This window comes from Triturus cristatus, chromosome 2_1 (genome assembly GCF_964204655.1).
Source record: "Triturus cristatus chromosome 2_1, aTriCri1.1, whole genome shotgun sequence".
In the NCBI taxonomy this organism is placed as follows: domain Eukaryota; kingdom Metazoa; phylum Chordata; class Amphibia; order Caudata; family Salamandridae; genus Triturus; species Triturus cristatus.
Window position 1 is genome coordinate 680403526 of NC_140581.1, and position 12660 is coordinate 680416185.

General features: G+C 45.1%; 1 protein-coding gene across 12 annotated transcripts in view; it reads left to right on the top strand.

Annotated features, from left to right (window-relative positions):
* Positions 1 to 12660, top strand: part of APC (APC regulator of Wnt signaling pathway) — an 858190-nt gene that overhangs the window by 573735 nt on the left and 271795 nt on the right. For all 12 annotated transcript variants that reach the window (XM_085632601.1, XM_085632600.1, XM_085632606.1 and 9 more), the window contains one exon: positions 6032 to 6140. In XM_085632601.1, coding sequence (XP_085488727.1) covers positions 6032 to 6140 — 109 coding nt within the window. The remainder of the gene's footprint in view (positions 1 to 6031; positions 6141 to 12660) is intronic.

Here is a 12660-nt window from a genome sequence, read left to right on the forward strand (position 1 = left end):
TCTGGTCCCCAAGATGGACAAAGGGGGTGTGCGTCCCATCTTGGACCTCTGGAACATCAACCGCTTCCTAAGGAGAAGTTCAAGATGTTGACTTTGGCTCAGTTCTTGTCTGCTTTCGATCCAGGAGACTGGATGGTAGCGCTGGACTTGCAGGACGCCTATTTTCATGTTCCCGTCCTGCCGGCCTGCGGTTCATGGTAGGCCACGAGCACTTTCAGTTTACCAAGCTCCCCTTTGGCCTTACCAGCGCCCCTCGGGTGTTCACGAAAGTGATTGCGGTGGTCGCAGCTCATCTGCGCAGATCGGGGGTCTCAGTCTTCCCCTATCTAGACGACTGGTTGGTGAAGGCAGGCTCGCCCCAAACAGTAGTCTCCAGACTATGGCCGACCATCTGCATCTGCTGGGGTTTTCCATCAATGTGTCGAAGTCACACCTGAGTCCCTCTCAGAAGCTCCAATTCATCGGGGCAGTTCTGGATTCGGCACAGTTTCGGGTCTATCCTCCCGAACTGCGGATCCGGGATATTCAGGCTATGATTCCGCTCTTTCAGCCTCTATCCCGGGTTTCAGTCAGGATGACACTCCGGCTCCTGGGCCTGATGGCCTCCTGCATCCTGCTAGTGCAACATGCCAGGTGGCATATGCGGGTTCTGCAGTGTGACCTGAAGTTTCAGTGGGCACAGCATCAGGGCAACCTGTCCAATCACGTCCAGATCTCAGAGGGCACTGCCCGTCAATTGCAGTGGTAGCTCACGAATCGCGATTGGGTCAATGGCAGATCCCTCTCCCTTCCCCAACCGGAGTTCACAGTGGTGACAGATGCGTCCCTCCTAGTATGGGGTGGCCACATGGGAGAGGCGGAGATCAGGGGCCTCTGATCTCCTGCAGAATCCCGGCTCCATATCAACCTTCTGGAGCTGCGGGCAATCCGACTTGCTCTGAGCGCCTTCCTTCCCTCTGTCCGGGGACAGGTAGTGCAGGTGTTCACGGACAACACCACCGCCATGTGGTATTGCAACAAATCGGGTGGGGTCGTGGACCCTATGTCAGGAGGCTCGGAGGCTCTGCACCTCTGGACATGGCTGGAACATCGGGGCATGTCTCTGGTGGTTCAACACCTGGCAGGCTCTCTGAACGCCAGAGCGGATGAACTCAGTCGCACATGCATGTTGGATCACGAATGGCGTCTGACCTCGGACGTGGTGCAAGGTCTCTTTCTGCAGTGGAGAGAGCCTTGGTTAGATCTATTCGCCACCAAAGAGAACGCGCAATGTCCTCAATTCTGCGCGTTGGAATTTCCAAGGCGGCACTCGCTCGGAGACGCTTTTCGTCGCGAGTGGAGTTGTGGTCTGTTGTACGCTTTTCCGCCTATACCACTTCTGCCCAGAGTGATGAAGAAGATCAGGCGCAACCGGCCCCAAGTCATTCTTGCGGCTCCGGATTGGGCAAGAAGAGTATGGTATCCCGAGCTACTCAGTCTGGCTTTCTGTCCTCCGATCCGACTGCCTCTTCGGGAGGATCTTCTGTCGCAACAGCATTGGACGGTCCTTCACCCGAATCTGTCCAGCCTCCACCTCCATGCGTGGACATTGAGCGGTGACAGTTGACAGCTTTTGACCTTCCTGCCGAAGTCTGATTTCATTTTGGCAGCCAGGCGTCCCTCCATTAAAACTGTATATGCCTGCAGGTTGAATAAATTTGTGGCATGGTGCACATCGAAGGCTGTGGATCCCCTTTCTACCCCTCTTTCAGAAGTTCTTCTGTTCCTCCTTTCTCAGGGCTCTGCTCTGGGCACTATCAAGGGCTATCTCTTGGCCATTTCTGCCTTTTTAAGGCTTCCAGATCAGCCTTCTCTTTTCAAGTTCCCTGTTAGTCGTTTCTTGAAAGGCATTACACACACATTCCCTCCGGTCCTCTTTATAATGCCTCAGTGGGACTTGAATTTTGTGTTTACTTTTTTGATGTGCGCTCCCTTTGAGCCGCTTCACAACTGTCCTGTACGTCTTCTCACCTTGATGACTGCTTTCCTGGTTATTATCACCTCTGCCAGAAGAGTGAGTGAGCTCCAGGCTCTTTCTTCTAAACCTCCTTTCCTTTCTGTTCATCTGGACAAGGTGGTGTTAAGGACCCGTCCTTCTTTTCTGCCCAAGGTTATCACGCCCTTCCACATCGGGCAGACCATCACTTTGCCCACCTTCTTTCCGCCTCCTTCGAAAGAGGAAGAGAGGCTCCACCGTCTGGACCCAAAACGTGCGCTCTCGTTCTATCTGAAGCGCACACAGCAGTTCCGGGTGAATGATCAACTCTTTGTTGGCTACGTGTGCGTCAAGAAAGATTGGGCTGTGCACAAACAAACCATCTCTCGGTGGGTCGTTTTGTGTATTAAAGCCTGTTACTCCTTGGCTAAAAAGGAGCCTCCTGTGGGGCTGCGTGCCCATTCTACTCTGGTGACGGCAGCCACTACCGCTCTGGGACGGGGAGTCCCTTTGCAGGATATCTGTCAGGCAACTACGTGGTGCTCGCTGCATACCTTTACCAAGCATTATTGCCTTGACAGCCAAGTCCGGAGAGACGGCTTCTTTGGCCGTTCTGTTCTCCAGGACTGTCTGGTGTGATCTTGGTTCGCAGACCCACCACCGGGGTTGGTATTGCTGGGGTATCTATTCTAAGGTAAGGAATCTAACACTAATGTGTTTTTTTCAGATGAACAAGTTACTTACCTTCTGTAACGATATATCTGTAAGCAACATTAGTTAGTGTTAGATTCCTTACCACCCCGCCCATCCTCCACGTTCTGCGAACTGATGTCTAGGGTTAAGGTTATCCCTTTTAGGGCCCTAGTTTTATGCACCAGTGGTTAGTGTCTTGCATGGCTCTACGTTTCTGGCGCGGAAAGTCGTGTACAGAACTGACGGCGCGCATGGGGGGCACCTAAGTAGTCTCCATGACGTCATCTCGGCACATACAACACCAGCGACGGACGTGGAGCCGCACGATGCCACCTACTGACGCGCAGAGGTACTGCTAGCGAAAACTTTCCGGATCCAGTCTGACGCCTGGGGATATTCTAAGGTAAGGAATCTAACACTAACTAATGTTTCTTACAGATATATCGTTACCGAAGGTAAGTAACTTGTTCGTTACCAGCCTACAGGTTATTAGAGGCTTTATTTACCACAAAGCACCCCCAAAATGAATCACCTGATACCAACCAGGCAATGCTTCACGAAAGGTTCTATAACGCAAATGTGGCCCATATGTTTTTTAGGGTGCTTATAAATGGATTGCAGGTGGTTGGCGAAACGGGAGAGAGAATCAGGGTGAGAAAGGATAAGCATCACACACAGGAGTGAGCAACACTGGGAAAGAAACTAACAAGTAGTGAAGAACACAGCACGGGGTACAGGTTAGAGAAGAGAGCACAGTGGGGAGAAGCAAACAAGAAAGCAAGAAGCACCCAAAATTGACAGCATCAAAAGCAGGGCAGAAATGCACACAAGGGTGAGGACAACACGGAGTGCAAGCAGGGTTGGTGAGAAGTACACAAGAGAGAGACATAGCACAGCGCTGGCCATTTGGGGCGAGCACACAGATGCAAGAAGCAGAGCTAAAAACACATGCACTCTCATGGAGTTCTTAACCCAAAAGGAAAAACAGGTATGCTAAAAATGATTAATAGAAGGATAGAAGCCAGTCAGTAAGAGCGATGGTGAGCAGGTTGTGCTCCAAGTGAGGGACAAATACAAAATGGACAAGCCGGAGCAATGAAAGCCATTGAAAAAAAGTAAGCAAACGAGACTGACAATAAAGGCAACCGAAGGTAAGCAATTGTGGGCTGTAAGCCCCTGTAAGTGCTTTGACTGTCCGGCAAGCTCGACCTACAAGTGTACTTTACACAGTATAAGACAGGTTCCCCAGCAGCTTTTAGACTTGCTGATTAACTAATTGCATAAATTTGTTTTCCATTTAACAGGTACCCTGGAAAATGCTTTTTCTTTATTGGGGATGTCTGTCCCTCCTCTCGCTTCACACCATAGGACACCCTCTCCTTCTTTTTCAGCCTGAGACTATTGAAGATCAGTGTTAACTGTTCAGAAATGGTTGCTTTTCACAGAAATTATAGTCACTGTTTTGGTAAAATTAAGAAAGCGTGTTAATGTCGTTCCCAGCACATACTGCCCACTTTAACCTTCGTTCAGGACCCTCAAGCAGAGTTCTACACAGATATCGGCAACATGTAAATGTAAATGTATGTGTCTTGTAAAGCGCACTGCTGCCCTGAGGCGTCGTGGCGCTGTAGACCGCTGGGGAACCCGTCCTGGCTATCCCTGTGAGATGGTCCCTCCTGGGTTTCTCCAAGGTGAAACCAGGCATCCCCGGCGAATGTGGGGGGCCGTTGTGGAGATGAGGCAAGCTAATGCCCAGAGTTGCCGAGTGTGTTCCTGGTTAGAGTAGGTACCGAGGCGAGAATTATCGAGTCCGTTTTGACCCTGGTCCACGACCCTGCCGCGTCGGGAATTGAACCCTGGTCCCTGGCCGATTCTCTGCTTGCGGATCTGCCGCCTCTAACCAGTGAGCCACACCTCTCCTCGGGTGCACTATCCCTCTCAGCTGCCCTAGCAAAGTATAATATTGGGGTTGAAGGCTGTGGCATGCAAGTTACAAAGTGAACTCTTTCGCAATCTCTCTGCTCACTCCCTGTTCAACTTCTTTCTCTTTTCCCTTTTCTGTATCTGTTCCCTCCTCTCCCCTGCCTCATCATTCGTCTCTGTCTCTCTCATTCCCCCTCATGATCTCTCTCTGTTCCCTCTACCTCGCCTTTTATCTGCCCTTTTACCTTTTCTTTCTCCTTTTAACCTTCACCCTCAGCATCTTTCGGTTATCTGTTTTCTGCTCTTTCCTCTGCCCCATTTTCTTTTGTTATCCTCTTTTCTTTCATCATCTGTTCTTTCTCCCCCAGCTGACCTACCCTCACTTACTTTCTTCTCTCACTGCTCCAACCTTCTGTCTTTCCGTCTCTGCATATATCCTTTCTTCTTTCTCACTATAATGGTTATCTCAGTTTACACTCTTTAATACTGCATGTGAACTCAGTCTACATTCAGAAGCACAGCGTTGTTTCTTGCGCTATTAATCATGGTCGGATGTCAAAGTGTGCATGGACTGTATATGTTAGCTAGTTTTTTCCTCATTTAATAAGTCCAACTATATGTGAATGTTTGCTCAGTTCTCCAATGTGTAATAAAACTAAAGAATATAAACCTATTTTGGCTTATATTTATGTCAACTGTCTGTTTTATAATCCTGCAACCGCCTCAGATGTGTCAGTAAAAATGATCTTTTGTCCCGAATTTTTAACCGTTGTCCTGAATTTTTACTATAACTGGCCAGAATTCACCTTCTTGTTAGGTGGTCTCTCTAGTTATTGCTAACTCCGGTTCGGTTGCTTGTCATCACTTTTATAAGGTGTGCAATTTAATCAGCAGATAAATATCCTAATTTGGGGGGGGGGGGTAACTATTTACAGTGCCACAAAAAATACACCTCGTGGGAAACAGACAAACGCAGCACGTGCCAGTTATGCAAACGTATCCGTAGAGTTGCCTTTGCTGTGTTGTGTGACCTTGCTAATGCAGTTTTGTTTGGCACAAAAATAAATGTACGTAGTGCCTTTCCCAGCATGCTCTCTTCTAATTGTAACTGTTTGCGACTGCCTGGCCTTCTCCGGCGCTCCTGCTTTTAGTCCGCTCAGCTGCTGTTGTCCAGCGCGCATCAAGTGCCTGGGGCCAGCCTGGCAAGGCCAGGAGCGTCCTCTGCAACACCGACAGTGCCGTGCAGGCTGCAGCCGTGGCAGATGTTGGGAGAATGCAGTCGAAACGCTGCCTCGTTCACCGCATGCGGGCAGGGTTTCCCCGTCACTGCTCATCGTAACGAACGCGCTGTTTATTGAATTGGAAGTATGCACTTACTACATGCAAGCGAGCGGTTATCTTTATAAATCCTCCCGGCTGTTGTACTCCTTTGTTCTGCAGGTCTCTGCTGATAGCCGAGCTGGAAAAGGAAGAGAAGGAGAAAGACTGGTATTATGCTCAGCTTCAGAATCTGACCAAGCGGATCGATAGCCTTCCTCTGACCGAAAATGTGAGTAGAATGTGCTGGGCGGCGGAGCAAACGCCGAGCCAGCTGTATTTATGCTCAACAAAAGCTGGATTTGACCGGGGAGCTTCAGACACGTTAGTTCGCCTTATACCTATTTAGGACATCTATCAAAAAGTAAACCAAGCAGGGTTTGGACTATGATGGCATATTTTGGAGTGAACGGCTGATGTATTTTTGTGAAAAATGTAGTATTCATGCTTTAGTTAATTAAACCCATACATGAGAGGTAAAACCACATGAATACAAATCAGAAGCAGTAAAAGGTTTTCGTTTAAACAATTGCACTTGAAGTACTTCAAGCCAGAGACTATATTAGACACATATGATCTAACGGATTGAAAGTGCTGAAAACTGGCAGGCCAGAGTAAATAAAGTGCATAGAGCAATTCTTGATAGGTGTGCAGTTCGCATAATTACTTAAAGAGGCGGTGCTGTTCTTAATGTGCGTGGCCCGAGGTAGTAAGAGGCTTGTACTATCCGCAGGGCCAAATACGGCCCCTCTTCAGTGTTTAGCAATTATTTCAGCAGTTGCCGCCCTCAAGTTCTTTTCTGCAGTACCCATAAAAACCCAAAAACGTGATGCAAGAGGAAGATGCGTCACTTGAACATATCCCATTACTCTAGGCCTACGAGAACAGAGGCTCGACCAGTTGAACTGAGGTATTAGCAAGGCTCACCTCTCATGTAACAAAGAAGAGCAGTGGGGGGGGGGGGCGTGGAGAGAGAGAGAGAGAAAACACACACAAATGATAGATTCCTATGTATGTATTACACAGGCTGCAATTAGTGGCAGTTGATTTTCTTAAGCCTTTCAGAATACAATCTAGTGTGTAGTTTTAAGAAAAATAACTGCTCACATCATTCATTATTGTATTGACTTGCAAAAGGTTTTTTCTGTGCTCTGCTGTTTTTGTCACATGAAAAAGTAAATGTTTTCATCTCAAATAATCTGCGATGATTTGAAATTAGTTAGACCGATGCTAATTTAGTTATTTAGTTTTGGTATTTTTTTTTATAACTCACAAAAGAGCATATGTAGGATTTGGGCATACTGGCCAAAATAAGAAATTAGGAAACCCAAGTTATTCTATAACAGTCAAAAGAAATATGATTGTCCTCGCTCCAGAACTTTTCAGCATAATACAATTTCAGTTTCTAGTAATGTTATTGCAGTCTGCATTTCCTACCCAGTATGTTGCCAGTGACCACCATAACAGTGAAGAAATTGTCACTGTCCAAAACCGCGTTAATAATGCATCATCTCAGTACATATTCGAAATGTGTCCTATAATGAGATGTTGCATTTTTCCCCAGCATCGCAAATGAATGTGCAACATTTTTTTATGGTACATTTTTCTATTATAAAAGCACATTATCGGGATAAACAACCATAGGAGGTGTATAGTGATTAATGTATGTGAAAAAATGACGTTCCCTGTTGTCGCATACTAAGCCATATGTGGCTTGCCTCTTCCTGTCTCTGATCCTTAATATTCACCATTGATTTCTTTCTAAAGAAGAAATCCAAGCACATTTCTCAGAAAGAGACGTGTTAGCTCAAAACCTTATATCAGAATTCACAATAGCGTCTTGAGTAGATGAAAAATTATTATATATGGCAAGTACTGCCAAAACAGTAGTGGTTTTGAGTAAAAAATGTGTTAAAAAAGCAATAAAGTTAATACATATTCATGGTAGTGCAAAGTGATGTATAAATATAATTATATGTAGCTCCCAAGTGCCATGCAATGGAAAGCACTCTGCAACGGTTGATTGGTTTCAAAACCCTTTTATTGGTATTGGAGGAGCAAAGATGTCGAACGCTATAGGCAGTACAGTCACGTCGAAAAGCCTAACGCGTTTTGAAGCATTTCAGTCTTCTTTTTCCAAGGTGCGGACGCGCTGAAAACGTGTGCGTTCTGTGGACCGGCTTTTAATTGCTGATTGACTCGGCCTGGATTGGCCCTTCCCCTCGCTGCAAACAAGGGATTCTGGGTCGTTGATGTGCCCAAAATCCCGTCCCTAATGGGCCGAATGAAGCGTAGGGAGAGAGGTATGCTGGGTCCTGAAGTCCACACTGACGTCAGTCAGTACCGCAGTAATGTACTGCCGCCCATTTCAGACCCACAGATGGGCCTCGATGTCAATGTGCCTCCATTATCCATAACCGTTGCTCCTTGAAGGTCCGATAATTATCAGGCCTCCTGGCCCCCGCTTAAGGAGAGGTGCTCTCCGTCGGCTGGACCTGCCGTCTATAAATGTAGCTCCCAAGTGCCCTGCAATGGAAAGCACTCTGCAACTGTTGATGGGTTTCAAATCCCTTTTATTGGTATTGGAGGAGCAAAGATGTAGAACGCTATAGGCAGTACAGACACGCCCAAAAGCCTGACGCGTTTCGAAACATTTCAGTCTTCTTTTTCAAAGGTGCAGACGTGCTGAAAACGTGTGCGTTCTGTGGACCGGCTATATAATTATATAGGTAATTAGTTTAATAAAATGCCAAGAAAAAACGAAACTGCCAAAATTGTACTAACCTACTAACTGCTAGTCTTGGGTTCATGAGTAGCGTGCTATTCGCATAAAAAGCTCTTCAATGCCTCACCTGGGGTCATAAGCATTACATAAATACATTTACAATTTCAAAAAGCAGAGGATATGGCAAGTGTGTCATTACCTAGAACGGTTCCCTGTCCGCAGAAAGTCCATAATTGCGCTATCACTGGCTTGTATTGCATTTCTTGGAACTCTTCTTGATATTGCCATGATGTCCATGGCCTTTGCTGCATTCACGAAACCCATTGTACTCTCAGATGGATTATTGCAAATATATTTCCATTATTACACTCTTGAGACAACAACTTTGAATGGTCCCAGTGAAGCGTTCTGGAAATAAAATCCAGCAGAAAAAGATGATCCGACCAGGTAAAAGTCATGAAGCATGATTTAAAAGAAACTGGAAATATGCATTACATACCCAGTCATCAGTTACCTTACTGCTCATAGTGCATTTATAATCATGAGCATAAGTCATTTAGAGGCAATTGAATGCTCACTTAGCATACAAGACTGCAAAGAGGATTGACAAAAAATTCACACCAGAAGGGGTAAGAAGTACTCTAAAAAAAAAAAAAAAAAAGAAATTGTTTCCCTTAAATATTACAACGGGTCTCTGATAACAAAGTTTGTATCTCATCCACCTCTTTTAGTAAAATATTTAAATGCTGGCTGGTAACTGTTTATCAGGCAGCTATTCTGATATTTGTAGACCATAGATCAATTTTGTGTTAGAAAATAAAAAGTTATTGTGGGTGAAGTGCTATGTTATTTATAAAGGGATCAAGGATAGAGCTCCTAGACTGATAAGACTGGTTAAACTAACAGCCCCATGACCCATAAACATCCTTAGTGTATTGCATCATTTTTTTCACATTTTGAAAACGAAACTTAAATGTGTTTTTATTGTGGTGACATTTGGAGGCGACCAACCTCAATTCATTGGCTGGATAAGACTATCTGAGTTGGTTCCGCATTTAGTACTTCGGTTGTATACATTGTAGTTTTATGTGTTGTTGTATTTTAAGAAATAGTTACATGTGTATCCCATGTTACACTATATTTTAAATTATTACGAATTAAAATCATGAATTTTGAAACAATAATTGTGTAGTTACACTGAGTTCAATATATCATTTTGTCTATGCACATTGGTCTGTTGAAATTGAAGACTGTCAATTGCCTAGGGGGATTTTTGCCCACAGGGATCTGTGCCTGCGCTTTTTCTCCACTGCCTCTGATTCCAGTGAGGAAAATGAGGAAAACATCCATGACTTTAATTGTGCTCTTGCCGACATAGGCAAGACAGCCATTGTGTTAATTTCTATTGGAAATTATTCTGCATCTGCACGAAAAGCTACCCATCAGACAAGACCTTGCAACTTAGAATTTGGGTCAGTTCGGAGAGCTGAATCTCATTAAAATGAACCTAGCGATTTGTAACCCGCGATCTTAGAGCTTGGTTATTTACTACCTCGGGAGTGCTTTCAAATTACATGCTTGTGCGAAAGCAAAACGTACAATACATGCTGTTACTAGGGCACATTCCACCAGGAAGAAGGGCGCAACTATGGCTTTTAAGGGAGCACACCAATAGTGCATATCTGGAAAGCTCTTACATAGTCATCTCTACACAAATTCACTAAGCACAGATGTGTACACATTAAACTCACAAAGAAACTTTATTTCTCCAAACAGTTTAGAAAACATAATTAAAAACATGTCTCAGCTGCTCAATATCCACTGCTTGAAGAGAGATTGTGGTTTTCAGTCTTTGAAGCATATGTGAGCTACAGCAGCACTTGCTACAGACAGAACATTTTGCTTAACTTGTAAAAATCTGTTTGTGGCTTGTAATGCTGTAGATTAATATGTGTTGTCCCTCTTCCCTGGAGACGAGCACTGATTTACAATGTATTTGGTCACTTCCCTTATAAGTTACAATGCATCGTACACAAATGTTCTCCCACTTCGCTTTACTCCACTTTATACTAATCACTCATTGGGCAAAAAAACAATCTGAGCTGGAGTCTTCGTCCTCCTGCTTTGTGGCGCAATGAAGAAGTCCTTTGGTATCTCAATACAACAAGCATTTGCAATGCAATAAGTCTCGCATTGACGCAAGTTTAAGCTATTGGCATTGTAAATGACACTGCCTTTTATTTATGTTTTAAAAACAAAAATAAAAGGCATTGTTATTTGCATTGCAATTGCCTGTTCATTAAGCCAACTTGATTTGGATGAATGGTCCAGGCTTATCGTTAAACTGCAAGATTTTTGAGTTGACGAATCTCTTAAAAACCTTGGGATTGATTCAGGAAAAGAGTACTATGTCGTTTACGCTTGAGTAAAAGCTATCTGGTGCAACACAAATGCAGTCTGTGTGCGTAAGTATGAGCAATATGTGCATAATCCATACTGTGAACGACTAACCAGCCTTTCCTTCAAATATGAAAGGATGTGATAACGTAGACAAATGAAGAGGTTCAGTGGAGTCAATGACATACAAAAGAGTTGTTAACGTGGATGCTATGTGGCCATTGATAGGTCGATGTTCAGAAAATATACAATTGGAATATATATATATATATATATATCTATCAAACAGGAGTTCCCAAAGGAAATTGGAACGCACTCCACAGCAGCAGTTCAGAAGAGCTTTTAATCGGAGGATGACACAACTTGCGGGCACAGTATTGACACGCCGACCGGTTTCGGAGCCTCCCGCTCCTTCTTCATGGACGTTGCCTGAAACGTTGTAGCCTCACAGTAGCACTTGGCATGCATTTAAAACCTGTAACCTGATTGGTCATTTTTTGATAGGTAGTTTCCCTCTGGTGGGTTGCATGCTGGGTAAGGTAGTGCGCTGTTAGAATTTTGACCCTCTGGTGGGTGCTGCACAGTTTCAAACAAAATAATAGCTTAAAATCCCTCTGGTGGGCCCCATGCCCACAAAGTTGGTACACAATTCAAAAGTTGCTGTGCTGTTCGTGGGCTGAAAGTTCGTGTCCGTCCAGTCACGTCATCTGTAAGTAGACGGCGGTGCAGTTCCTCGCGGCTTTGGGACCGCGAATTACATCAAACAGGAGTTCCCAAAGGAAATTGGAACGCACTCCACAGCAGCAGTTCTAACAGCGCACTACCTTACCCAGCATGCAACCCACCAGAGGGAAACTACCTATCAAAAAATGACCAATCAGGTTACAGGTTTTAAATGCATGCCAAGTGCTACTGTGAGGCTACAACGTTTCAGGCAACGCCCATGAAGAAGGAGCGGGAGGCTCCGAAACCGGTCGGCGTGTCAATACTGTGCCCGCAAGTTGTGTCATCCTCCGATTAAAAGCTCTTCTGAACTGCTGCTGTGGAGTGCGTTCCAATTTCCTTTGGGAACTCCTGTTTGATGTAATTCGCGGTCCCAAAGCCGCGAGGAACTGCACCGCCGTCTACTTACAGATGACGTGACTGGACGGGCACGAACTTTCAGCCCACGAACAGCACAGCAACTTTTGAATTGTGTACCAGCTTTGTGGGCATGGGGCCCACCAGAGGGATTTTAAGCTATTATTTTGTTTGAAACTGTGCAGCACCCACCAGAGGGTCAAAATTCTAACAGCGCACTACCTTACCCAGCATGCAACCCACCAGAGGGAAACTACCTATCAAAAAATGACCAATCAGGTTACAGGTTTTAAATGCATGCCAAGTGCTACTGTGAGGCTACAACGTTTCAGGCAACGCCCATGAAGAAGGAGCGGGAGGCTCCGAAACCGGTCGGCGTGTCAATACTGTGCCCGCAAGTTGTGTCATCCTCCGATTAAAAGCTCTTCTGAACTGCTGCTGTGGAGTGCGTTCCAATTTCCTTTGGGAACTCCTGTTTGATATATATATATATATATATATATATATATATATATATATATATATATATATATATATATATATATATATA